The 27186-nt window shown below is 43.2% G+C and overlaps 1 protein-coding gene across 1 annotated transcript in view; it reads left to right on the forward strand.

Moving 5' to 3' along the window:
* ATAD3A (ATPase family AAA domain containing 3A) overlaps window positions 1-27186 on the forward strand; it is a gene marked incomplete at its 5' end in the record, with an annotated part of 141745 nt that overhangs the window by 62804 nt on the left and 51755 nt on the right. Inside the window, 4 exon segments of the mRNA XM_073602890.1 lie at window positions 1507-1631; window positions 8794-8845; window positions 11161-11231; window positions 22274-22441. Coding sequence (XP_073458991.1) covers window positions 1507-1631; window positions 8794-8845; window positions 11161-11231; window positions 22274-22441 — 416 coding nt within the window.

Here is a 27186-nt window from a genome sequence, read left to right on the forward strand (position 1 = left end):
TGCTCACGGCTGTACAGGGGACATAGCCTGCATAATCACATGAATCAGAAGATGCAGTTATATGCCATGGTTTGCGCCAGGCGCTCTTAACAAGCGTGGACACATGATCCATAAGCAGATACGTCCATGCAAGTGCATGACGCACCCCCTGGTGCATAATCATGTACAGCCGCAACTTCTAATTCATCTCAATGAGCGGCTGTACACGGCAGCTGCAGGTCCTGGGTTTGTGGTTACGCAGGCTGAATGCTGCATGACCCCTAAACAGTCATGTCCATGAAGCCTAAGAGTCAGGGGTCAGAGGTCCGTGAAGTTGGATAGCTTATGACTTGTCATATACCTAACCACACACACAAAGCAGCTATGAGACAAATGTGTAGACAGGATGTTGATAGGGCAGCAGCTGTGACCTCTGACTTTCAAGCTGAAGAGTCGCATTGAAGTTAGTAAAGGGACAAATTTATATTATTTATTACAGGTACATATGTAGCGCTGTCAATTTACACAGAACTTCACATATTTATTTTACATTCACATGGGTTAATTCCCTTTAGGAGCTTACAATCTAAGATCTCTAACTCACATTCAAACCAATACATACTGAGGCCAATTTAGACAGGAGCCAATAACCTACCAGCATGTCTTTGGAGTACCCGGAGAAAACCCTTGCAGGCACAGGGAGAACACGTAAACTCTGTGTGGGTACGGTCGTGGTTGCAATTCAAACCAACGACCCTAGTGTTGCTAGGCGGAAGTGCGAACCACTTAGCCCACTGTACTGCCTCCAAAAATATATAGTTATGCAGGTAAATTTGATTCTAATATTTGTAGTTCTTTGTACAGTATATGTCAAGCCCTGACTATTCCCTTTATTGTACAAAGTACACAGCCTGCTTTCCCTTCCCTCCTCCTTCACCGCATTCTATTTCTTTCTTGAGGAGGATTTTCATTAACCCCACTCAGCTTTTTAAGACTTCTTGTCTTTTAATTTGTATAGTGATATAGGGGTTAATATAATTGCCTGTCTGGTTTTGCCTGCCTGGCTCATGCGCTGTGTAATTTGCACAGTGATCGGTTTACTGTACAGCGTTGTGCAGAAATCGTGCCTATTGATTTGTGGGCTGACAATGTGAGCTGTGTTGCTACCCTGTGCGCTCGTCTTTCTAATTGAGAAATGGGCTATATTTATGTGACACGTAGACACAGCACTCTGGTTGATGAGTTTGATAGCTCCCCCACCCTCTCTTCCCAAAAGAGAGATTTATGAGCGTGTTCCCTTGTGGGCATTAGAGAATGGTTAACAAGATCATTGATGGAGTCGCCTGTGAGAAATGAATGTCTCCTGAGATCAGAAGCCTTTCTGCTATGTTGGCTCAGTGTCTGGAGTATAAGAAGCATTGCAAACCAAAAGTTTTTATATTAATTTGAACATATTGCCCTCAGTGTATTGCGTGATCATATTTTTATGATTTTTTTTTTTTTTTTTTTTTTTTCATTTCTCTGTAGAAATTAGCCACGCATTCTGGTATGGATTACGCCATCATGACTGGTGGTGATGTCGCCCCCATGGGGCGAGATGGAGTTACTGCAATGCACAAAGTGTTTGACTGGGCAAGCACTAGCAAACGTGGGTGAGTAATCAAGAGACTGTGTAGAAAGTGAGTAATACGATTGGGAATTATTCTCCACACAGATTTGGGTCTTAAAGGGGTTGTAAAGGCAGAAGGGTTTTTTTAGCTGAATGCCTTCAGCTGAAAAAAAAACTGTGCTTACTTGAGCCCCATCTTTCTCCAGCGATGTCCATGAGTTCCTCGGCCATACTGGACTCTCCTGATTGGCTCCTGCTGCTGTCAATCAGTCAGCCAATCAGAAGTGAGTGGGGTTCGGCCAACTCTGGGCTTTATGTCTGAATGGACACAGGGAGCTGTGACTCAGCTTGGGTGCCCCAATAGCAAGCTGCTTGCTGTGGGGGCACTCGACAGGAGGGAGGGGCCAGGAGAGCCGAAGAAAGACCCAGAAGTTCCGGGCTGCTCTGTACATAACCACTTCACAGGGCAGGTAAGTATGAGATGTTTGTTCTTTTTAGAGAAAAAAAACTTGACTTTACAGTCACTTTAACTGAACACATAATAACCCCTGTGCCTGGTTCCTTGTAGCTATGATACATGTAGAATAAAAAAAAAAAATATACTGCATATTAGTATTGTTGTGTGGTCACACCACCTCTTCAAATTGCCACAGATGAAAAGGTCTGAGTCGAGAACGGGAAAAAAAAAGACCTCTGCTTCCGCTAACCAGGAGAAGATGTCCTTCCTGCATTTTGATGTTGTGGTAGGATGGGCAGAGACACAACACTGCTTCCATTGACTCCCATTGGTAAATGGCAAGCTCAGACAATAATAGTTTGGGACATTTTAAAGAATCCGCTAAGTTGTATAATGATGGAATTGGGTTAGAGGATGCTGATATCCTACCTGCAGAAATATTAGAGGTTTACTAGGTGTGAAAATTCCTAAAAAAGAATAAACTTAAACTTACTGGATTTGACTTAAGTCCAATTGCAGTGTTTCACAGGCATTGCTGCACAGAGGAAATAAAGTGACCGTGCCACCCATAGGAAAGGGGGAGCACCTGTCTTGTCTTTCTGGCCCAAGCAGAAACTTTTCTACCATTTTGTAGTGGCAGGTCGGCTTAGACCTCAGGATATAAACTGTACACAAAACGTTTTCTGAAGCTGAGATATTTGGCTTGTCTCCAAAGTTTAAGCCAAACCCCTAGTGATCGGGTGCAGGAGGGATCCTGCAGGCCTTCAGAAGAGGGTGTTCGTTTTAATAAAAAAATTGCAAAAATGTGTTTGTGTCTCCTTTTAAGTGGGACTTTAAGGCCTCATGCATACTGGACATTTTTTGAAGTTTTTACAGCTGCTGTTTTCGGCTTTAGATGTGTGTTTTTTCTACAGTCCATAAACTCTCCACCATGTTATCCTATGTGTCCATGCACACATAGGCTGTTATCAACTGTTTTTGGCTAGGGGGTTTTTTGGCTGTAAAAAAACAAAAACACCAAAACTAGTGGGTTATGAGCAGAGTTTTTCAGCTGTAAAAATGCCCGAACGTCAAAAAAAATGCCAATAAACGCTCAAGTGCTTCTTGGCAGCGTTTTTTGAAACATTTTTTATTTCATTGAAAAAAAAAAAAAAAAAGCTATTGCAAAAACATGAAAAACGTTGAAAAACTCACTGCAAAGCTACTGGTGTTTTTATAACGTTATTATAACGTCCAGTGTGCATGAGGCCTTAAACGATTGCCGACCAGCCACCGTCATTGTACTGTGGCAGGTCGGCACGATCCCACGAGCCGTCGTAGCTATACATTGGCTTGTGGGATCGGGGTAGCAGGCACGCGCGCCCGCTGCACTGCGGGGGGGGTACAGATGCTCATGGCTGACGGGAGCGATCGCGGGCACTAGAGGCAGAACACGGAAGTGGAACAATGAACAAAGTCAAAAATTGAAGTAAGTCAGATATGATGAAGTCTGTCACTAGCGTTAAAGTGGTTGTAAACCTCAGACATGAAATAGGAACAAAGCATATCCCTCTAAAGTTTGTTTTTTCTCAGTTAAGAGCACTAAGTGATATTTCTGTCTGCTGCTTCATTCCTTTATCAGCATGAATCACTTCTGACAAGTTTTCCTGAAACCAAGAGAAAAAAGATGACGGGGAGGGAGCTCCAGCTGATTTACAGGCTCTGCTCTCTTCCTGAGAGCTGTGTGAAGGAGTCCCTTACCTCCAATCAGCTCTCGCATCTCTCCTCACTGAGCTCTGCAGTGTTTAACTCCAGCTCTCTGTCCCCTTTTTTTCTGACAGCTCAGAAGCTTTTTAAATTGTGAACTTTGAAGAGCTGTAGAGAAGACTGCAGATAAATGTGTACAACTTATGAAGGATGATTTGTTTCATCTGTGGGTATCACCTGAAGCCAGTCACTTCACTGGGTATATGTAAGGGTTTACAACCACTTTAACACAGCAGTTTGTTTTTTCCTGTAAACCCTCCTGTAACATAATTTTAATACGTGTTGATCTCACTACTAGACCCATTGATTTCTCACTTATTTAAATCGGGTGACAATGCTGTTTGCTGTGCAGCAGCATTGTCACCTTTTAAACACAGCAATCTTAGGTAGACGTGTAGTCTTAAAGCTGAACTGGCTGGCGCTGGCACCTTCTGCATATGCAGATTTTTTTTTTCAAATATATATTTTATTAGTTTTCAAGGAAAGGGCAGAGCCCAAAAAATGCCACAGTGGTACAAAACAGAAGGGGGGGTCGCAGCCTCCCGACATTACATCTTAATAATACATAATACATTTGGAAGACTTGTTGAACAAGTTCTGTTTTTATGCTACTATTATTGAAACGTACATGTTTTCTTTGTTACTCCATCTCAAAACTTCAAACTCTGTGGATACATGTAGAGACCAGCGGTCTAGATCTCCAGCTGAATATCAAGTCTTTTGTGTGAAGACCTATCCACATCAGTCAGGAGGCAGCAACTAGAGAACGATATAGAGAGATAGAAAATAATAGAAAAGAAAAAAGATGGGGGGAGGGAAGATTTGGGGGGGGGGTTGAGGGGAGGCAAGCGGGGGCCTCCTATTTAAGTAAGTCATCCTATATCAGATGGGCCATAAGTTGCTAGTGGTTTGGATTCCCAAAAAGGGCTTTTCCTTCTTCTGAATATTTGAACATATTCCAGAGCGTCCAAGTTTTCTTATAAATTGCTTGTCTATCTTGGGCCGTCATTATGAGATCTTTCATTTTGTTTATGTCCTCTACTTTCCATAGCCACATCGATGTGGTTGGTGGGGATTGCTGCTTCCAGAGCATGGGGATGCAGGACTTCGCTGTATTTGTTAGATGGCGTAGTAAGGATTTTTTTATGTTTTGAGCGTTATGTTAGATATGTGGAGTAGAAAAAATGCCGGGTCGTTCGGAATCTGAAAGTCAGTGAATTTTTGGGAAATAGAACGGACTGCAGTCCAGAAATTTGTCAGTCTAGGACAGGACCAAAACATGTGTAGTATCGTTCCCTCCTCCTCCTGACATCGCCAGCAGTATTTTGACGTATCAGGAAACATGGTATGTAAGCGACTAGGTGTTAAGTACCACCTCGTCAGGATCTTGTAATTCATCTCTTGAATTTTAGTGCATATTGAGGATTTAAGGGAGAGAGCGATCATGTTTTGTTTCTGGACTGCCGTAAAAGTACGCTGAAGGTCTGTTTCCCACTTTGTGATACATGGCAAGCTAGGTGTTTGTGGAGGTGTGTTTAATAAGGTGTACATCTTGGATAAAACCTGTGGTAGTGGTTCTGTGTCTGAGCATATTTCTTCAAATGTGGTCAGGGGTCTATTGTAAGAATGAGGGTTCGGAATTGCCTTAAGAAAATGGTGGATTTGTACTGCGCTCCAAAATACAAGTTTGAATGGGCCTGTCGGGTCCACTAGTTCTGAAATGGAGGGCCATTTATCTTGTTTCACAAATTGCGAAGCTCCAACGCAGTTAGAACTCCTTAATGCCTGAAAATGCCCAGATGAGATCCCAGGGGGAAATTTGGGGTTTCCCAGAATCGGGGTCAAAGGAGATTCTTTGGTCATCAAGGAGGTCTGTAACGTTGCCCGAAGGCATTGCTTAATAGTGTTTCCTATAAAAGGATGAGACTTCAATTCTAACGGAAGGGTGTCGCAGCACCACATTGCCGTCTGTAAAGGTATATTTGTTTGATGATGTTCTGTTTGTGCCCATAGTTTAGACTCCTTATGTCGGTGCCAATCTACCACTCTACCTAGATGGACTGCTTGGTAATATTTCCGGATGTCTGGAAGCGCAACACCCCCATAGTGTTTTGGTATGGATAGCTGAGATCTTGGGATGTGAGGTTTTTTATGTGCCCAAACAAAGCGATTAAAAAGAGTTTGCACTTGTTTAAAGTATGTAGGGGCTTGGAAGAGGTATAAAAATGTTGGTAATATACTCATTTTGATTAAGTTACACCGCCCAAACCAGGAGTGTAGTCCTGTATTCCAATTATCCAGTAATGTTCTAGTCTTAATTAGTAGGGGAGGAAAATTGCTGTCATATAATAGGGCCGGATCTGGTGGTATTCTCGTGCCTAAGTAAGACAAGGCGGAATCAGTCGACCTGAATCTAAAGCTCGATTGCAAATTTGGAAGGCTGTTGGCTGGTATAGATATTCCCATCACCTCTGACTTGGAGAAATTAATTTTTAGGTTTGACAGCTTCCCATATATTTCAAATTCTCTGAGGAGATTGGGTAGGGACACCACCGGGTTGGTCAGTGAAAAAAGCAAATCGTCCGCATAGGCTGATATCTTATGTTGCATGGGACCAATTGATATTCCTTGTATGTCAGGGTTTAATCTTATTTTGGAAAGAAAGGGCTCTAGAGAAAGGGCAAAGAGGAGAGGGGATAGAGGGCATCCCTGTCTCGTCCCATTTGTTATTGGGAAGGGATCCCACAGGACTCAGTTCGCCTTCACCTGTGCTGTGGGGATGGAGTATATACCGGCTATTCGGCTAAGCATCACCGCTCCCCCCCCCCGGCCTATGTGTCTGAGTACCGCAAACATAAATTGCCAGCTTACACGGTCGAACGCCTTTTCGGCGTCGGTATTAAGAAAAACACAAGGAATTTTTCTAGACCTAGTGACATGCAATAGATTTAGCACCTTTTTAGTGCTATCTCTGGCCTCCCTAGAAGGAATGAATCCAACTTGGTCTAGGTGGATAAGTTGCTGGAGGTGCTGCGCCAGCCGAACAGCCAGAATTTTAGTGAATAGCTTAAGGTCAAGATTTAACAATGATATGGGTCTGTAGCTACCACATGCTGCCGGGTCCTTCCCCTCCTTGTGAATCACCGAAATATGGGCACCCAAAGTTTCTCTAGCAAAGGCTTTACCCGCCCCTATCATGTTAAACAATGTGACCATGCGGGGTCCCAGTATTGGAAAAAGGGTTTTATAGTATTGTAGTGTATAGCCATCAGGACCTGGGGCTTTACCTGGTTTCATTGTCCTTATGGCTCTTTGGACTTCTGTCAAGGTTATGGGTGAGTCTAGGTCTTCTCTAATCTCCTGAGGGAGGGATGACATTTGGGAGGACATGATGTAGTTCTCTATCTTGGTAATGGGGGAGTCACTTGTGGCAAGTTGCATAAACTAGAATAGAACTGTTTAAATTCTTCAGTGATTTGTGTGGATAAGGTTACTTTTTTGCCTCTTGTGGTGGTAATATGTGGGATATAGGTCGCTGATTTGTGGTTTCTAACCATGCTGGCTAATAGTTTCCCGCACTTATCCCCTGATTCATACATATGCAGATTTTTGCCCATCTTCATTGACCAGTCTGGGATGGTGTCGGAGGAGGCCACCAATCCAGCATTACAGGGGGTTGGACCAGCCACTGTAAGCTGACCAGCCACTGTAAGCTGACCAGCCACTGTAAGCTGAGCTGTGCATGCGTAGGTGAATTTTATTGCAGAAGAGACATGTCTCTTCTGTAGTGAAAAAAAAAAAAAACCTTCCTGCTCTCTTGTGAATAACAGCAGAACTTTAGTTCCACTTTAACCTCTCTGGCAGTATGATTATGTCAGATTTTTGCATCTCAAAGCAGTACATTGTTTTGCATAGAAATTTGGCGTTTTATATTGTAGGCTTGTAATTCTTAGTAATAACTCACCTAAATCTGTCCAAACAAGAGTCTAGTAGATATCCTGGGTATGATAAAAGTTCAAAACACGAAATCATAAATTATAATATAAAAAACTATAAATTATAAAAAATAATAATATAATAGTAATAAAATATATTTCCCCACGATTCACTATCACTCAATTCTGCAAGTGTTCTAATTTACTATTGCTGTTTTCTAGCTGGTCTAAAACCACTTTTGACGTAAAGGGACACTTTTTGGTTGCTATGGACATTCTCAATTTCCAGGCAGAAAGAACAGTATATATCATATAAAACTGCATGAAGGGCACTGAACAAAGCACTGGGGACAAAAGGGATGTGAAATGATTTGATACAGTAATGTAATCTGTAAGATTACAGTGTACTGTATGTGTTATGAATTTTGTACTTTCTGAATTTGCCGCCAGGCTCCGCCCCCATGCATGGCAACGCTCGCAGAGAACAGAGCCTGGCACACATGGGGCATCAGGCGGAGAACACAGCCCGCAGACACAGCGGGGGGGACATTGCAGGATCCTGGGGACAAGGTAACTACACTGCACCAGGATCTTGAGATGTAATCCCGAGTGTGGCTCGGGGTTACTGCTAATGGTTCTGAAATGTAACCCCGAGCCACACTCGGAAATATCGGCAGGGAGGTTAAACAAATAAAAAACACTACCTCCAACTAACGTTTTTTTAAGCAGCAATTTAAAATAAGTTTTTTTTTTTTTTTTTTGGGAAGGTGAAGGTTTAAACCATATAAATAAAAGTTAATTATTGTAAGCACTCTTAGGTAGTGTTATGCTAGATAGCCTTGTCTGCATGTAAATGTGAGGAAAATGTAAATAAATGTAAAAAAAGGAAATTGCAAACCGAATATTATTTTTGCAGGTATTTGCCCCATACAGTTATCAATAAAATTGTCTTTTGGCTCTTAGATTGGGCTGGCCTCCATAGCGTTATGCGTACTTGTTGACACTCCTGACTTGATGAACCCTAATGCTTAGGATTCTTTGGCTGATTCCTGTCTCTCTTTTTACAGCCTCTTGCTTTTTGTGGATGAAGCAGATGCTTTCCTAAGGAAGAGAGCAACGGTATGTAATTACTTTGTCATCCAGTTTCATAAATATGTTTGTCGTGACCTAGATAAACAGATTGCATTTTAGAAATCGTTCATGCAGAAGTTCAGAAGATTAGTAAAGGGAATGCATATTGTTTTTATGTATTTATATAGTAGTTATGTTCAGTACTAAAATTTCATGGCTTTTTTCACATAAATATGAAATTTTATTGAATTCTTCTATTTCTTTCAAAAAGCAAACACCTTGATATAAGGTAATGCTCCATCTTTGTGCAGGCTGTTGACTTAAACCTCAGAAAGATCAGATTGCACTCCTTAAAAGACTCAGGAGGGTTAACACACCTTCGCTGTTAGCAGAGGATGTTATTTAATAGATAGCTGTGCTAAAATTGACCTAATCATATAATATATTTCCTACAGGCTTCCCGCAGATGTTTTATCTAACAGAAAGGCTTACTTAAAGTGGTTGTAAACCCCATTCATAAAATCTGACCTAGGCACTTATATCTGTAATGTTTACCCATCTCTCTCCAAAGCTCTAAGTCCCATGTCTTTCTGCTGCTCCTTTTTTTTTTCTCTTTTCTCTGTTATCAGCATGATAACTTCTGATCAAGTTCTCCAACACAGGAGATAAAAGCAGCTGGAAATTTGTGTCAGGGAGGGGACTTAGAGATAAGCAAAGAGCTGGTCTATTCATAATACCGCTCTGCAAGTTTCTTTGTTCCTTTGCCTATTGAGAAGAGGAGAATAAGGGGGAATATGTTCAACATGTTCAAATATATAAGGGGTCCATATAGTGAACTTGATGTTGAGTTATTCACTTTACGGTCAACACAGAGGACAAGGGGGCACTCTTTACGTCTAGAGGAAAAGAGATTTCATCTCCAAATACAGAAAGGTTTCTTCACAGTAAGAGCTGTGAAAATGTGGAATAGACTCCCTCCAGAGGTGGTTCTGGCCAGCTCAGTAGATTGCTTTAAGAAAGGCCTGGATACTTTCCTAAATGTACATAATATAACTGGGTACTAACATTTATAGGTAAAGTTGATCCAGGGAAAATCCGATTGCCTCTTGGGGAATCGGGAAGGATTTTTTTCCCCTGCTGTAGCAATTTGGAGCATGCTCTGCTGAGGTTTTTTGCCTTCCTCTGGATCAACTGTGGGTATAGAATTGGGTATATTGGATTGTACGATATATTTTTTTTTTTTATGGTTGAACAGGATGGACTTGTGTCTTTTTTCAACCTGACTAACTATGTAACTATGTGGAGAGGGTGTTGTGTGCCTTTCCTCCAATCAGCTCTCACACAGTGTAAGCTCAGACTCCACACCCACTGCTGAATGAGGAAACAAAATTTGGAACACAAAATGCACTTTCTAAAGAGTGTAGAAAGCTGAAGACAGCAGATAAACAAGTAAAACTTTTGTAGGAGGTTTTGTTTCATCTCTGCGTATCCTCTGAAGCTGTTCACTTCGCTGGGTATGTGAGGGTTTACATCCACTTTAACTTACAGTGGGTATAGAAAAGAATCACCCCCCTTTAAAATAATAACATTTTGTTGCTTTGCAGCTTGAAATGAAGACACACAATTTTTGTTTTGTCCAGAAACAAAAATTGATCGCCCCTTGTGTCAGTATTTTGCTGAACCGACTTTTGCTTTAATTGCAGCCTTTAGTCTGTTGGGATATGTCTCTACTAATTTTTGCACATCTAGACTTTGCAGTATTTGCCCACTCTTCTTTTTAGAACTGCTCAAGTTCAGTTAAAGTTGATGGTGTTGGTGTTGTATCTTTCACTTGGATGTTATAAGTTGCACTAGTAAGCTGGATAAATCAAAAACTGTGTCTGTCTTCATTTCATGCTGCAAAGCAACAAAATGTGATTATTTTAAAGGGGGGTGATTTTTTTTTTTTTTTTGCTACACCCACTGTATTTGAGAATTCAATAATGCAAGCTATTACAGTGCCCCTATGGATCCTTGTGACTACTCTTCCAGGCCGTCCAAGCTAAGCCATTCTAAACCACACAGCTACTACAAAATTGCCAGTTTTTATTGTTCTACATAAATGGGAATGTGCCCTGATACATTTTAAATGCACTTGATGATTCCCTATAACTTCACACAAAAAAGAGAATGTACTCAGAAAGCAGGCAGACTATCGAAAAAGCAAAGACAAATAACCACAGTGTGGGTAGGCACTTCAGACAGGGTTACAGTGTTGGTATCTGTACACACAATCCTGGTCTTCTCACATGAGCAAATTGCAGGATACCAGCTAAATAAAGACAGATGTGACTGGACATATGTCTCCTTTACTTTGTTTTTAGGAGAAAATCAGTGAAGACCTGAGAGCAACACTAAATGCCTTTCTCTACAGGACTGGAGAGCAAAGTAACAAGTAAGTCGTGAGCTGGTCCTGTGCTACAGTGTATACTACACACTGAAAAATGACGTTGTGTGAAGTGTATGTCAGGGCCATTCCTAGTCCAGGAGGAACGGTCACTAGCAGAAACATCTAGTGCTGTACAGAGTACCACCATCCATTGTGGGAGAGACACAATCCTTCTGAGACAATAATGGGTGCTTGGCCAACTTTTCTTCTATACCTGTTTATCTCCCATGATATCACCACATTGATAGATTATCCTTTCTTGTTAGAGGAGACTGCTTAACCCTGTAATAGTCTGGGAAATAAACGCTATGATGACCGTTTCTTTGAGACCGTCATGAGCGCATCTATTAAAACACTGATGTGAGAAGGTTGATTTGAACTCACAGCTGCTTACTAGAGCAATTGTGGGTTTAGCAGAGATGTGAGGAGTATCTGTTAATTGATGGACTCCTGCATTGAATTGCTAAGTTAAGGGCATGGTACGCTTGTGATCCAGGTGACTTGGGACCAGATGATGAGATCGGGGGCTGTTCTGATCTCCACCTGCCATATGCTGATTTTAATTTGGACTCTTCGTGCTCCGTTCACAAAGCTGCTTTTTGTTCTGTCGTTCAGATGTTTTTTCATTGATTGGGTGCGTTTCGGATGCATTTCTGCAAGCAAGTTTTTGATGTGTTCGAGTCCGTTTTTGATGTGGTTTTTTTTTCCATAAAGGGAAATCACATTATTTTTAATAGTGCCTGTCCTAATCAATGCGACTCAGAGTGGAAAAAGTTCCTGGACTGCTTTGGTGCAACTCTAATACGATTGCAGCTTGTTTCCAAAAAGCAGCAAAGCATGCATTTTCTGTGTGGGTTGCTGCATGTTCGGAACCTTGCAGATGTGAATGCAACCTAATTATTGATGACACCCCAATAACAGTTCCTAGCCGCGTGTTTTGCAGCATGTTTGTCAACAAAACTTGCTACAATAGAGCCAAAAAGCACACTAAAAAAACATGCAAGACTCCAACTGAAAAGGCTCTTGAGCTACTTTGGGACATTGTCATGTGAAGTGAACGTTTGAAAAGATGTGCAAATATAACCCTGCCTGTCAATGTGTGTTTCTGCTACACTCGGGTGTGAATAAAATGCTTTTTGGAGGAGGCAGAAAGGATGACCTGAGAGGTGAGGGTTAAAAAAAAAACAAAACCATTTTACCAAAGTCACATAGCAATCTCTTCTCATCTAATGCCCATGTGAGTTAACATAGAAGTGTTATGGGGCTGAAATCGCAGAGCACCATTAAAAACAATGTGAGTTGTTTTATTCTAGAAAGCATCAGGTAATAAGTTTTCCAGGCGTCTCTCCCATTGGTCACCTCGGGTGTTTCCTTGGGCTTGTTACTTGTGAATTTATTGAGAACTCTTTCAAAGCGGCAGGAAGAAAACAATAAATTCAAGAGGGATGATATGAGAGGCCATGTGGAGAGATTGACTCAGCAGCAAAGTCGGGTATTATTTATTACTGCGTCTGAAGCAAGAACAGTCTGTGTTTGTCGTAACAGCAATCCGATTCTCCCTTACCATGATTGTGCATTGAGAGAATGGTTGCTTTGTACTTTGATTAATCAGCTCCTTTGTTGGTATCTTTAAAGCTTGCTAGATATGCTACAGTCTGATTATACAACCTCCATTAGATTTGTAAAAAAATATTTCTTTCTCGAACATCACGGGACACAGAGACACAGTAATTACTGATGGGTTATATAGGGTATCACTGGTGATTGGACACTGGCACACCCTATCAGGAAGTTCAACCTCCTATATAATCCCTCCCCTTGCAGGGATACCTCAGTTTTTACGCCAGTGTCTTAGGTGATGGACGTGTAAAGATGTCCTGTGCTGAGCTCCAAAGGGAATATCCTATATCCTATACTGGGGCAAGCCAGGCAGACCGGATCCATTCAAAGTGTCCTTTCTAGGCCGAATAGGATGGTACCCGGGCCTCGTGTCCGAAGAAACGAGGTTTTACCTGTAATGCTTCTCTTTTTAGAGAGCTGGACCCCGCATATTAGAAAATGGTTTTCTAGCCTAATTTCTAGCCGGGTGCTTTACGGGCCCAGAACTGCAGGATCCCCATATTCATAGGGGGCCCCAGTCTCTGACGGTTTTTTCAAACGGAGCCCACCGTGAGAGGTGAAGATTGGGTCTGTGTAAACTGAACCCTGCGGCTGGATAAGGTAAGAGGAGATTCCACAGAATTTTCTAATTCTAGTAGGTTTCTCCTTTAAGGTAAATGCATACTATGCCTATTGTGACCACCGGGGGCTGCCAAGAGCACAAACCTTTACATGCTGGATTTTCTGTCTCAGTGTCTATGCTGCACATGTGTTTCACAGCGTCTCAGGCCGGCTGCAAAGGTAGGATGGATGGGGGGATTTCTCATATTTGAATGTTCCCCCCAGGCTAGAGAGAGGCCACAGGGTTCTAGAAAGTGGTTATACCGCTCGGGCACCGCTGCCTCGGCCGCCATTTCCGACCATTGCCGTTTAGTCAGGTCTTTACTACCAGCTTCTCTCCCTCCTCCCCCTCCCCCAGCCTTCCTCCATAGTATTACAGGAGAGTCGGCCAGCGCGGGAAGCGCTCGTTTTTTTCAAAATTCGAGCGGGGGGGGGCTGGACATCAGCACAGGTTCTTAGACTCCCACTCAGGCCAGCTGCAGGCTATTAAGGCACTCTGTGCAGGTGCACACAGCCTTTGGAGAGACACAGAGCTGACAGTCGCATGTAAGGTGGGACACAGGCATTCTCCTAGGCAGCATTTACTGAAGTAACACCAGACTGAGCATTGGGTAGCAAGGCTTTAAGCCAGGCTACATCGCTCAGCAGTCAGTGTTCATTTGTATACCTCACACCTTGTTGCTTTGCACTATGGGTAGAAGAGGTTCAAGCACCCCAAGAACCAGAGACACTAGGGGATCTCGTTCAGGTTCTGAGGGCCCCCTGTCAGCAGCATCCTCCCCCCCTGATGGGCCAGGGACGGCTAGCCAGGGAGAGCCGTTGGGGTCAGGGGCTACACCTGCTTCTGGCACTTCAGCCCCTGTATACATTACACAAGAGGTTTTTTCCTCAACCATTAATGGTCTAGAGGAAAGATTAATGGCCGTGATTACATCTTCACCCAGTAGAAGAAAACGCACTAGGCCTTCCTCTGTTCCTCAAGACCTTCAGGAAGAGGAGTTCTGGGATAAAGGAGATGAATCCCTTTCAGAGGATCGGGATGGGACGGATGATTCCTCTTCGGAGGAATCAGGTGGAGAGGGGCCCTCTGCGACTTCCCAAGAGGAGAAAGTCTTAGTGCAGATCCTTACTGGATTGGTCCGCTCCACATTTAAGTTGCCCGTACCTGAAACTGCTAAAGAATCCTCTTCTGCTTTGGGGTCACTGAAACCTTTCCAAGCAGCACAGACTTTTCCTGTTCACAATTTACTTGAAAAGCTTGTTTATTCTGAGTGGCATCACCCAGACAAACGTTTTTTTCCGCCGAGAAAGTTTTCAACACTTTATCCGATGGAAGAAAAGTTTATTAAAATGTGGGGAATACCGGCCATTGTTGCCGCCATTTCCTCCATAAATAATAGTCTGACTTGTCCTGTAGACAATGCTCAGATGCTCAGGGATCCTGTAGATAAAAAGATGGAATCCCTATTGAAGGATGTTTTTTCCTTAGCAGGTTCAGTGGCTCAACCTGCAGTAGCAGCGATTGGAGTCTGTCAATACTTAAGAGACCATGTTAAGCAGGTCATCAAAGTATTACCTGAACAACAGGCCCAGGGGTTTGCTAACCTTCCAGCGGCCTTATGCTTTGTGGTTGACGCCATTAGAGATTCTATCGTGCAAACCTCCCGTCTTTTACTGGGGTTGGTGCATATACGTAGAATCCTATGGTTGAAAAATTGGTCAGCCGAAGCACCATGTAAGAAGCTGCTGGCTGGGTTTGCATTTTGTGGTGCAAGGTTGTTTGGAGAAGACTTGGATAACTATATTAAGAGAATCTCTTGTGGGAAAAGCACTCTCTTACCTGTCAAAGAGAAGAGTAAGCGTCCCTCTTTCAAACGGACTCTTTCCCCAGCGCCGGGGGCTTCAGCCTCCAGGCAGTCTCGACGGCCGCCTCCTTCTGGGTCCAGAGACAAGAGTCAACCCCAGGGACAAAAGAAGTCCTGAGGGAAGAAGCCTAATAGGCAAAACACTAAGACCTCTGCATGAGGGGGCGCCCCCGTTCACTCGAGTGGGGGGAAGACTGCGACAGTTCTCAGGGCTCTGGCAGGAGGATTTCCAGGACAGATGGGTAATCTCCACAGTAACCTTAGGGTACAAGCTGGAGTTTCAGGAATTTCCCTCTCCTCGGTTCCTCAGATCAAGTGTCCCCAGAGACCCAGAGAAGAAGCAGTCGCTCCTTCTAGCGTTAGAGCGACTTTTGTCGCAGGAGATCATTATGATAGTTCCTGCAAAGGACCAGGGATTGGGCTTCTATTCCAACCTTTTTACGGTCCAAAAGCCAAATGGGGATGTCAGACCCATTCTGGATTTAAGGGATCTGAACCGATTCCTAAGGATTCAATCCTTCCGCATGGAATCAATTCGGACAGTAGTTCCCACCCTGCAGGGAGGAGAATTTCTGGCATCGATAGACATCAGAGATGCATATCTGCATGTACCCATTTTTCCTGCTCATCAGAAGTTTCTGCGCTTCGAGGTAGGAGGGCGCCATTTCCAGTTTGTGGCTCTGCCTTTCGGGATAGCCACTGCACCTCAAGTGTTCACAAAGATCTTGGCCCCTCCTCTGGCCAGATTAAGGGCTCAGGGTATAGCTGTCATAGCATACCTAGACGACCTGCTCTTGATAGACCGGTCGGTAGCCTCTTTGAATGGAAACTTGAGGACCACAGTCAGGTATCTAGAACACCTGGGTTGGATCCTCAACCTAGAAAAGTCTTTCCTAAAACCAGTAAGAAGACTGGAGTATTTAGGTCTGATTATAGATACAAGCCAGGAGAAAATATTTCTACCCCAGGCAAAGATCGCTGCTTTAAGAGAGCTGATTCTGGCAGTCAGGACCAAGAATGGTCCCTCTGTCCGCCTTTGTATGAGGCCACTAGGGAAAATGGTGGCTTCATTCGAAGCAGTTCCCTATGCTCAGTTTCATTCAAGAATGCTGCAACACAGTATTCTGTCGACCTGGAACAAGAAGGTTCAGGCATTAGACTTTCCGATGCACCTGTCGCATGCGGTGCGTCAGAGCCTCAATTGGTGGCTCATACCCGAAAACCTGCAGAAGGGGAAATCCTTTCTACCGGTTACCTGGACAGTGGTAACAACAGATGCCAGTCTGTCAGGTTGGGGAGCAGTTCTGGAACAGTCTGCGGTTCAGGGGATATGGTCCAAGACCGAGAGGACCTTACCCATCAACATTCTGGAGATCCGGGCGATATATCTAGCCCTAAAAGCCTGGACTATCAGGCTACAGGGTTGTCCGGTCAGGATCCAGTCCGACAATGCCACAGCAGTGGCTTATGTCAATCATCAGGGAGGCACCCGGAGCCGAGCTGCTCAAAAGGAGGTGAACCAGATCTTAGTCTGGGCAGAGATGCATGTGCCATGCATATCAGCAGTTTTCACCCCGAGAATAGAGAACTGGCAGGTGGACTAAGTCGCCAGCAGTTACTTCCAGGGGAATGGTCTCTGCATCCCGACGTCTTTTGGGCTATATGCCAAAGATGGGGGGTTCCAGATGTAGATCTCTTTGCATCCCGATTCAACAAAAAGATAGACAGATTTGTGGCAAGGACAAAAGATCCTCTTGCATGCGGGGAGGGATGCGTAGGTGATTCCGTGGCATCAGTTCTCACTGATTTACGCATTCCCGCCTATTCTGCTACTACCACGACTCCTTCGCAGGATCAGGCAGGAAAGGAAGTCGGTACTTCTGGTGGCCCGCGCTTGGCCCAGAAGGACTTGGTATGCAGAAATAGTAAGGATGACGGTGGGTTCCCCGTGGACCCTACCGGTACGCCCAGACCTGTTATCTCAAGGTCCAGTGTTCCATCCTGCCTTACAAACGCTAAATTTGACAGTTTGGCTATTGAGACCCACGTTCTGAAGAGTCGTGGGCTCTCAGGTCCTGTCATATCTACCTTGATTAATGCAAGGAATCCAGCTTCCAGGATGATTTATCATAGAGTCTGGAAAGCTTATGTATCCTGGTGTGAATCCAGAGGTTGGCATCCCAGGAAATATGTCATAGGTAGAATTCTTGATTTTCTACAATTAGGATTAGAGATGAAGCTGGCCTTGAGTACCATCAAGGGCCAGGTCTCTGCTTTATCAGTATTATTTCAGCGGCCACTTGCTTCGCATTCTTTGGTCCGAAGCTTTATGCAGGGGGTGATGCGTCTTAATCCTCCGGTTAAAGCGCCCCTAAACCCCTGGGACTTGAACTTGGTCCTGGCTGTGTTACAGAAACAGCCTTTTGAATCAATAAGTCAGATTCCTTTGGTCTTGTTGACAAGGAAGTTAATTTTTCTGGTGGCCATCTCTTCTGCTAGAAGAGTTTCAGAATTAGCAGCCCTTTCCTGTAAGGAGCCTTATTTGATTATACACAAGGATAGAGTGGTACTGCGCCCTCATCCTAGTTTTTTTACCGAAGGTGGTTTCTGATTTTCATTTAAACCAAGACATTGTTCTGCCTTCCTTTTTTCCAGATCCCTGTTCTCCGGAAGAGAGATCTCTACATTCGTTGGATGTAGTAAGAGCAGTTAAGGCCTATCTCGGGGCAACTGCTCAGATCCGCAAGACGGATGTTTTGTTTGTGCTGCCAGAGGGTCCCAATAGAGGACAGGCAGCGTCAAAAGCTACCATTTCTAAATGGATTCGACAATTGATCATTCAAGCTTACAGTTTGAAACAGAAGATTCCTCCGTTTCAGATCAGGGCACATTCCACAAGGGCTATTGGTGCTTCTTGGGCAGTGCATCACCGGGCCTCTATGGCTCAAATCTGCAAGGCCGCAACCTGGTCTTCAGTTCATACATTCACCAGATTCTATCAGGTGGATGTGAGAAGGCATGAGGATATCGCCTTTGGGCGTAGTGTGCTGCAGGCAGTGCTACAGGGTCCTCAGGTCTGATTGCACCCTACTTGGTCGTGGTTCCCCCCCCTCAGGTAGCATTGCTCTGGGACATCCCATCAGTAATTACTGTGGCTCTGTGTCCCGTGATGTTCGAGAAAGAAAATAGGATTTTTTAAAACAGCTTACCTGTAAAATCCTTTTCTTTCAAAGGACATCACGGGACACAGAGGTCCCACCCCTCTTCTTATACCCTATATGGCTTGGCTACAAAACTGAGGTATCCCTGCAAGGGGGGGGATTATATAGGGGGTTGAACTTCCTGATAGGGTGTGCCAGTGTCCAATCACCAGTGATACCCTATATAACCCATCAGTAATTACTGTGGCTCTGTGTCCTGTGATGTCCTTCGAAAGAAAAGGATTTTACAGGTAAGCTGTTTTAAAAAATCCTATTATAGTGAGACTCTACATAAACGGCTTGTTGGTATTCCATGAGGCAGACCCCTGCACTACATGCATTGCATGCGCAGATATGAAGCAGTTGGTACTCTGACCTTACCATTATTTTTATACATGTTTTCCAAATCGAATCCTTTTTATTCTATGTTTATTGGATGTAAGTTCATGGTGATCTATCATTTTTTTCGTCAGTGTGTGGCCTAAATGTTTCATACCTTATAATAAAGTACAAATAAAGGCTTCTGTATGACAGTCTAAACAGGGGCCAAATGAAGTAATGTGATGCACAAGCCATGTTAATTTAAGCAAAAAAACATTTCTTGATCTTCGTTAACTGAGCAAAAGCCTCCATCTTCCCCCATACCCCCCCAGCCATTGTAGATCACAGTAGGAGGGTGTCAGCAGCAGATTCAGTGTTGCCAATCTAAAAAGTGGAAGGCAGGGCTAGATGTGGACAGGTGCTGATTGACAAACTTCAGGCTTGTAAATCCCCAGTGACAATGCTAATAATACATGAGTGGCAACTCCGCTCTTAGATAAAGAGCAGTGCAGGAGCATTGTCACCCCATCAAGGGATGCTGCATTATGTGGACTGCACTGCACTTTTAGGCTGAATAGGTGTTTGTATAACTTGCAGAGGGACTAAAAGAAATCTGTAAGTGTAGATACCGTTCTAATTAAGTGCTTTAGCATATGCTTTTGTTTTATTGGGAAGCCATATTTTTACTGTCGGGTGTGCATAATTATTAGGCAGCTTTATTACCCCCAGATAAAATGGGCCAGAAAAATCTAATTGTAAAACACCCTTCAGATAGATGCAGTACTCTTTGAAGTAACTAAACTATTGAGGTGTGACACCTGAAAAATCAAACCTTTTGTGAATATTCAGCAAGGTTGCAGAAATGCACAAAGAATATGGAACCCCACAGAATCATTTAGCCTCCAGACCCACAACAGAACTGCAACCTAGCAGGAGGGTTCAGACTCCAGAATACAAGGTGTAAAAGTGCTCATAGACGTAGTTAAAGAGGGTTGAAAAATTACCCCACTGAACAAGATGGACAAGCTGAAGTGTCAAGATTGTACAGATGAAATGAGAATGACTCCTTTTGGGAACTAACCACCAAGCTGCTCTTTAGTTTGTGTCCCAAGTGCTCTACTCCTCCAAATGGCAGCATAACCAACTTGTGCTCAGTCAACAGCTCTGTTTCTCAAACTCGGGGAAAGGAATTTTACTGTAAGTAAAATTCTATTTTCCCCTGAGAAAGACAAAACTCCCTTTTTTCTTTTTGAAACCTTCAGATTTGTAAAATTTTTGGATTGACTGATGGCATTGTAGAATATTTGTTCAACAATAGCAATAAAGTGTTACTAAACCCAGGACCCACATTCACTATATCTGGTCTCCCACAGTACACAGAACATGGCAATGCAATTATTTTAGTAAATATAAACTGCTAAATACCTTTTCTCATCAGCAGTACATACAGTGCCTTGAGGTATTCATTCCCTTGACATTTTCCACATTTTGTCATGTTTCAACCAAAAACATAATTGTATTTAATTGGGATTTTTTGTGATAGACCAAAACAAAGTGGCACATAATTGTGTGAAGTGAAAAGAAAATGATAAATGGTTTTTAAAATTTCTTAAAAATAAATATGTGAAAAGTGGGGCGTGCGTTTTGTATTCAGCCCCCTTTACTCTGATACCCCTAACTAAAATCTAGTGGAACCAATTGCCTTCAGAAGTCACTGAATTGGTAAATCGAGTCCACCTGTGTGTAATTTAATCTCGGCATGTTCTGTGAAGCCCTCAGAGGTTTGTTAGAGAACCTTAATGTACAAACAGCATCATGAAGGCCAAGGAACACACAGACAGGTCAGGGATAAAATTGTAGAGAAGTTTAAAGCAGGGTTAGGTTTTAAAAAAAAATATCCCATGCTATGAAGATCTCACAAACCACTGTCCAATCCATCATCCAAAAAATGGAAAGAGTATGGCACAACTGCAGACCTACCAAGATATGGCCGTCCACCTAAACTGACAGACTGGGAAAGGAGAGCATTAATCAGAGAAGCAGCCAAGAGGCCCATGGTAACTGCAGGAGCTGCAAGGGTCCACAGCTCAGGTGGGAGAATCTGTCCACAGGACAGCTATTAGTCGTGCACTCCACATATCTGGCCTTTATGGAAGAGTGGCAAGAAGAAAGCCATTGTTGAAAGAAAGCCATAAGAAGTCTCATTTGCAGTTTGTGAGAAGCCATGTGGGGGACACAACAAACGTGGAAGAAGGTGCTCTGGTCAGATGAGACAAAAATTTAACTTTTTGGCCTAAAAGCAAAACGCTATGTGTGGTGGAAAACTAACACTGCAGATCACCCTGAACACACCATCCCCACCGTGAAACATGTTGGTGGCGACAGCATCATGTTGTGGGGATGTTTTTTCTTCAGCAGGGACAGGGAAGCTGGTCAGAGTTGATGGGAAGCTGGATGGAGCCAAATACAGTGCAATCTTAGATGAAAACCTGTTAGTCTGCCAAAGACTTGAGACTGGGGGGAGGTTCAGGACAACCACCCTAAACATACAGTCAGAGCTACAATGGAATGGTTTAGATCAAAGCATATCCATGTGTTAGAATGGCCCAGTCAAAGTCCAGACCTAAATCCATTTGAGAATCTGTGGCAAGACTTGAAAATTGCTGTTCAGACGCTCTCCATCCAATCTGACAAAGCTTGAGCTTTTTTGCAAAGAAAAATGGGCAAAAATGTCACTCTCTAGATGTACAAAGCTGGTAGAGACATCCCCAAAAAGACTTGCAGCTGTAATTGCAGTGAAAGGTAGTTCTACAAAGTATTGACTCGGGGGCTGAATACAAATGCACAGCACACTTTTCACATATTGATTTGTACAAATATATGAAAACCATTTTCCTTTCACTCACAATTCTGTGCCACTTTGTGTTGGTCTATCATATAAAATACCAATAAAAATACATTTAAGTTTTTGATTGTAACATGACCACATTTGGTAAATTTCAAGGGGTATGAATACATTTTCAAGGCACTGTAGCAGTCTCATGACTTCTATGAGTGGCTGGTTAAAGCTTGTAGGGGGAGTTTTTATGCTCCTGACTGATTGTGCTATGAGGCTGCATGACACCTGACCCTCTGTCTGGACAGTACTGATTGGCCCTGGGCTGATCACATGCACCCTCTCTAGCGATAAACCCCAAACTGAGTATGTGCAGGGTGCCCAAGGCTCTCATATATTGGGGACTGTGAAAATAGGGGAGGATCAGAGAAGACGGGATCAAACAGCATTTTTACACAATGCAGAGGACTAACCCCTTAGGTTCCACAGTGAGTATAATCATGCTTTACTGCATATACAGACTTATTTTACTGTTGTGGGTTTAGTAACACTTTAATCCTGTGAATACAATTTGCATACTAAGTAAAGCTGTGTTTCCTCTTCCAGGTTTATGTTGGTGCTGGCCAGTAATCAGCCAGAACAGTTTGACTGGGCCATCAATGATCGAATAGATGAGATTGTCAACTTTGACCTTCCTGGATTGGCGGAGAGGGAGCGCCTGGTCCGGCTTTACTTTGATAAATATGTTTTGAAACCAGCAAGTGAGGGCAAGCAGTAAGTGTGGACAATGTTGCCAAGTATGCTGATTGTGTGCAGAATTTAGAGGCAAGCATCTACAGTCCTAAACTTTTTTTTTTTCAGATTAATAGGAAGAGCACTAATGTTTTTTGAATGCTGCAAAGAATTGGTGGTCCTTTTTTAAATTCTTTTATTTCTGCTAATTTCTGTATACTTAATTTCTGCTACTTCCTGATTTAGCATTACTGCTTCCCTGGTCAGCCTCTGCACGCTGGACAGAAAGCATGATGCCAATTAAAGAGTCTGGTGACAGAAGGGGGGAAATATTAAGCTCAGCTGGTATACCAGTAAGATGAATTACTGAATTGGGAACTGAGTCGCCTGTCTAGCTGTGCACTGTGGAACGTGTAAATTTACAACATCATCTGTACAGAATTCCTTAAGTGGATATAACATTAAGTACACATTAATTTCACTTATTCAATATAAAAATTGATACTCACAAAGTAGCAACTAAAAATAGCCATTGAACCACACAATGTAATGCAGTGCGGACACGCACATCAAAAGGATGTAGAGCGGATGTGTTTCGGGGGCACACCCTGTTCCTCAGAGCTAGGCTACTTAACAAAATGAATCAGCTCTACACCCCTTTAAAGTTAACGGCATATGTGTATCCGCACTGCATGGCATTGTGTGGTTCAATGGCTATTTTTAGAAAATATAAAACCGCGCTGGCAGCATATATTATTCTATACAATTCATGGTGGTTAGTGCCATATATATCAATATGTTTGTGCCATAATGCAACAAAAATATATATTATACACAAATCTATAAAGTGCTTGGTGCTTATATAGTAATGGAAAAAAATGCAACGGTGCTCCAAACTTGCAAAGTGTGAGGTGCCACACTCCCCCTTCAGTGACCCCACTCACCAGAAACAATGGACCCTCAGCTTCGCAGTCTGGGGGTCAAAAAGGCTGTGATCTATTGATCTGGGATATGTAGGATGGTTGCTCAAAAACTCTTCCAAGGGGGTTGCTTTATAACAGAAAGGATACACCACACTCCATAGATGGGGAAACAGAGAAAGCTCATAGTGAAATACCGCTAAAGTGAAATTTAGAGCACAATCTAGGTGCCACTTACAGGATATCTGGCAAAAACAGGCATCAGTGAGAACATCCGAGTCCGCCGCTGTATGGCGTGCGTTCCATGGAGGCGGAAATTGCGTCAATGGTTAATGTGACCTGGAAGTGCATTGACGCGTTTTGCCCCTCCAGGGCGTCATCAAAGTATGACGCCCTGGAGGAGGGGCGAAGCGCGTCAATGCCCTAGTCCTTTGACGTCCTCGGAGGGGCGAAACGCATCGACATATACATACACAGTATCTCACAAAAGTGAATACACCCCTCACGTTTTTGTAAATATGTTATTTTAGATTTTCATGTGACAACACTGAAGAAATTATACTTTGTTATAATGTAGTAGTGAGTGTACAGCTTGTATAACAGTGTAAATTTGCTGTCTCCTGTCAGTGCTCAGACCATACTCCGCACACTGCATCAAATTGGTCTGCATGGCTGTCATCCCATAAGGAAGCCTCTTCTAAAGATGATGCACAAGAAAGCCAGCAAACAGTTTGCTGAAGAATAGCAGAATAAGGACATGGATTACTGGAACCATGTCATGTGGTCTGATGAGACCAAGATAAAACGTATTTGGTTCAGTTGGTGTCAAGCATGTGTGGTGTCAAGCATGTGTGGTGGCAACCAGGTGAGGAGTACAAAGACAAGTGTGTCTTGCCTACAGTCACGCATGGTGGTGGGAGACACTGGAGAGCTACAGTTTATGAGGGAACCATGAATGCCAACATGTACTGTAACATACTGAAGCAGAGCATGATCCCCTCCCTTCAGAGACTGGGCCGCAGGGCAGTATTCCAATGATAACCCTTTCATGACTAAGCCTATTTTTGAAATTGGGTGTTTACAAGTTAAAATCCATATTTTTTGCTTGAAAATTACTTAGAACCCCCAAACATTATAATATATTTTTTAGCAGAGAATCTAGAGAATAAAATGGAGATTGTTGCAATATTTTATATCACACGGTATTTGTACAGCGGTGTTTTAAACGCAAATTTTTGGAAAAGGGACACTTTCATGAATTTTAATAAATCCAAACAGTAAAGTTACCCCAATTTTTTTGTATAATGTGAAAGATGATGTTACGCCGAGTAAATAGATACCAAACATGTCACGCTTTATAATTGCACGCACTCGTGGAATGGCGACATACTATGGTAGCTATGAATTTCCATAGGCGACGCTTTAAATTTTTTTTACGGTTACCATACAGAGGAGGTCTAGGTCTAGAATTATTGCTCTCGCTCTGACGATCGCGGCGATACCTCACATGTGTGATTTGAACACCGTTTACATATGCGGGCGCGACTTCCGTATGGGTTTTCTTCGCTGCGCGAGCTCACGGGGGCACTTTAAAAAAAAAAAATTTTTTTAATTTATTTTATTTATTTTTATACTTATAAATTGTGTTTAAAAAAAATGTGTTTTTTTTTTTTTTTTTTTACTTTTATTGCTGTCACAAGGAATGTAAACAGGTGGTGATGTCATGACGTCGCTTCCGCGTTTATAATTAGAAGGCTGGAACGAAGCCATTCATGGCTTCGTTCCAGCCCGCCCCCAACCGCCGGAGGCAGCCGATTGGACACCAGCGCCCCCTCCCGCTCCTCCGGTATAACAGCCGAATGGCTTTTAGCCGCATCGGTTGTTATATACGGATAGCCGATCGCCGGTTAGAAACAACGGTACGGGGATGATGCCTGCAGCTGCGGGCATCATCCCGGTATACCCCCCTGAAAGCCGAGTACGCAGACCTGCGTACGGTCGGCGGGAAGGGGATAAGGACCCCAAACACACCTCCAAAAAGAAGCTGAGGGTAAAGGTAGTGGACTGGCCAAGCATGTCTCCAGATCTAAACCCTATTGAGCATCTGTGGGGCATCCTCAATCGTAAGTGGAGGAGCGCAAGGTCTATAACATCCACCAGCTCCATGATATCGTCATTGAGGAGTGGAAGAGGACTCCAGTGGCAACCTGTGAAGCTCTGGTGAACTCCATGCCCAAGGGGGTTAAGGCAGTGCTGGAAAATAATGGTGACCATTTGGCCCATTTTGGACATTTTCGCTTAGAGGTGTACTCAACATTTGTTGCCAGCAGTTTAGACAATGGCTGTGTGTTGAGTTATTTTGAGAGGACAGCAAATTTACACTGTTATACAAGCTGTACACTCACTACTTTACATTGTAGCAAAATGTAATTTCTTCAGTGTTGTAACATGAAAAGATATAATAAAATATTTACAAAAATGTGGGGGTTGTGTGAGATACGTGTACATGTATGTGTGTGTAAAATAAATATATATATATATATCGTTTATGTATGTGTGTGTGTGTATATATGTATATGTATATATATATATATATATATATATATATATGTATATATATATATACCGTATATATACACACACACAGTATAGGGATATATGTAGTATATGAACACTTTTAAAAATAAAATAAAAGTAAAGCTGCAGGGACATTCCGTATATAACCCCTCCCATTCCCAGCTAGCCTAAATGAAGCTTAGCGCATTCCTATGGTGATGGTTTCTCCTATCAAGATTCCTGGCTGCTTCATAGCCACTGTGACTCCTTCTGCTACTTCCAGATGACTTCAGTTGACACCTTGGCTGAGCCTTGGGGGTCCATATTCGGGCCCCGCTTGCATTAAGATGCGGGTCATGCCTGTAATGTTGCTTTGGGATCTGGATCCTGCATGGGTGTTCACCTTTGCACGGGATGCATCACATTGAGTAAACCACAGGGTGCTACACAGGTCCAGATCTGTGGCACAATTTTTTGCTCTGTCTGGTGCAGGTCTGGCCTGCACAGCCTTGTTCTTGGCTGCTTCAACTGAGCAATGTGCATTCCATTTCCCTTCTGTGGGCTTGCTTCTCTCGACTTGCACCAGCAGCTCCTTCCAAAGTATTGCACAGTGATCCATGTATGCCCACCTTGGGGTGCAGCAGCCTATTGTGCCTGGCACAGTAGCCTTTATTCTTCCCATTAACACAGAGGTAAGAACTTGGCACATAACCTAAGCATGGGTATTGGTAGTGTATATCCACAGGGCTCTAGTTACCTCTGTTCAGATAGTTGCCCCCCAGTCTGATTCCCTGCCTTCTGCAACAGTCATCCTGTTACTTTTTTTGACATAATATCTGGTTTCGAAGGCATAATGTTGGTTCTGATAGAAGCCGCAGATAACATCAGTCACAAATTACCTTCTTCATTTTCTACTCTTGGGTGGCTTCCCAGACCTGCTAAGACCTTTCCAATCCACTCGCCCTATTTGAAGATTAGTCACACACTGAAAAGCTGTTCGCTCCTTCCAACCATTTGGTCAGCAATATCCTATCAAGGAGCACTTCATGCAAAATGGATGGTCCTGGTAGTTTGTTTACCCTGCCATCTTTTGTTTTAACAAGATACTTACATTTCATTAAGAGGATAATAATGTGTTGAGGACCCAGTGGACAATCTTTAAGACCCTTTTATCCTTGGCATGTCCTGCTAAACAACTGGTGGTTGTTTTTATGTATGTTACCCTGACCCTTACTGCCTGGACATCACATGGCTCGAGACCCTAGCTCCATCTTAATTGATCCCTCCATTCACCATCAACTAGGACTTTTA

Source organism: Aquarana catesbeiana, linkage group LG10 (assembly GCF_042186555.1).
Source record: "Aquarana catesbeiana isolate 2022-GZ linkage group LG10, ASM4218655v1, whole genome shotgun sequence".
Classification (NCBI taxonomy): domain Eukaryota; kingdom Metazoa; phylum Chordata; class Amphibia; order Anura; family Ranidae; genus Aquarana; species Aquarana catesbeiana.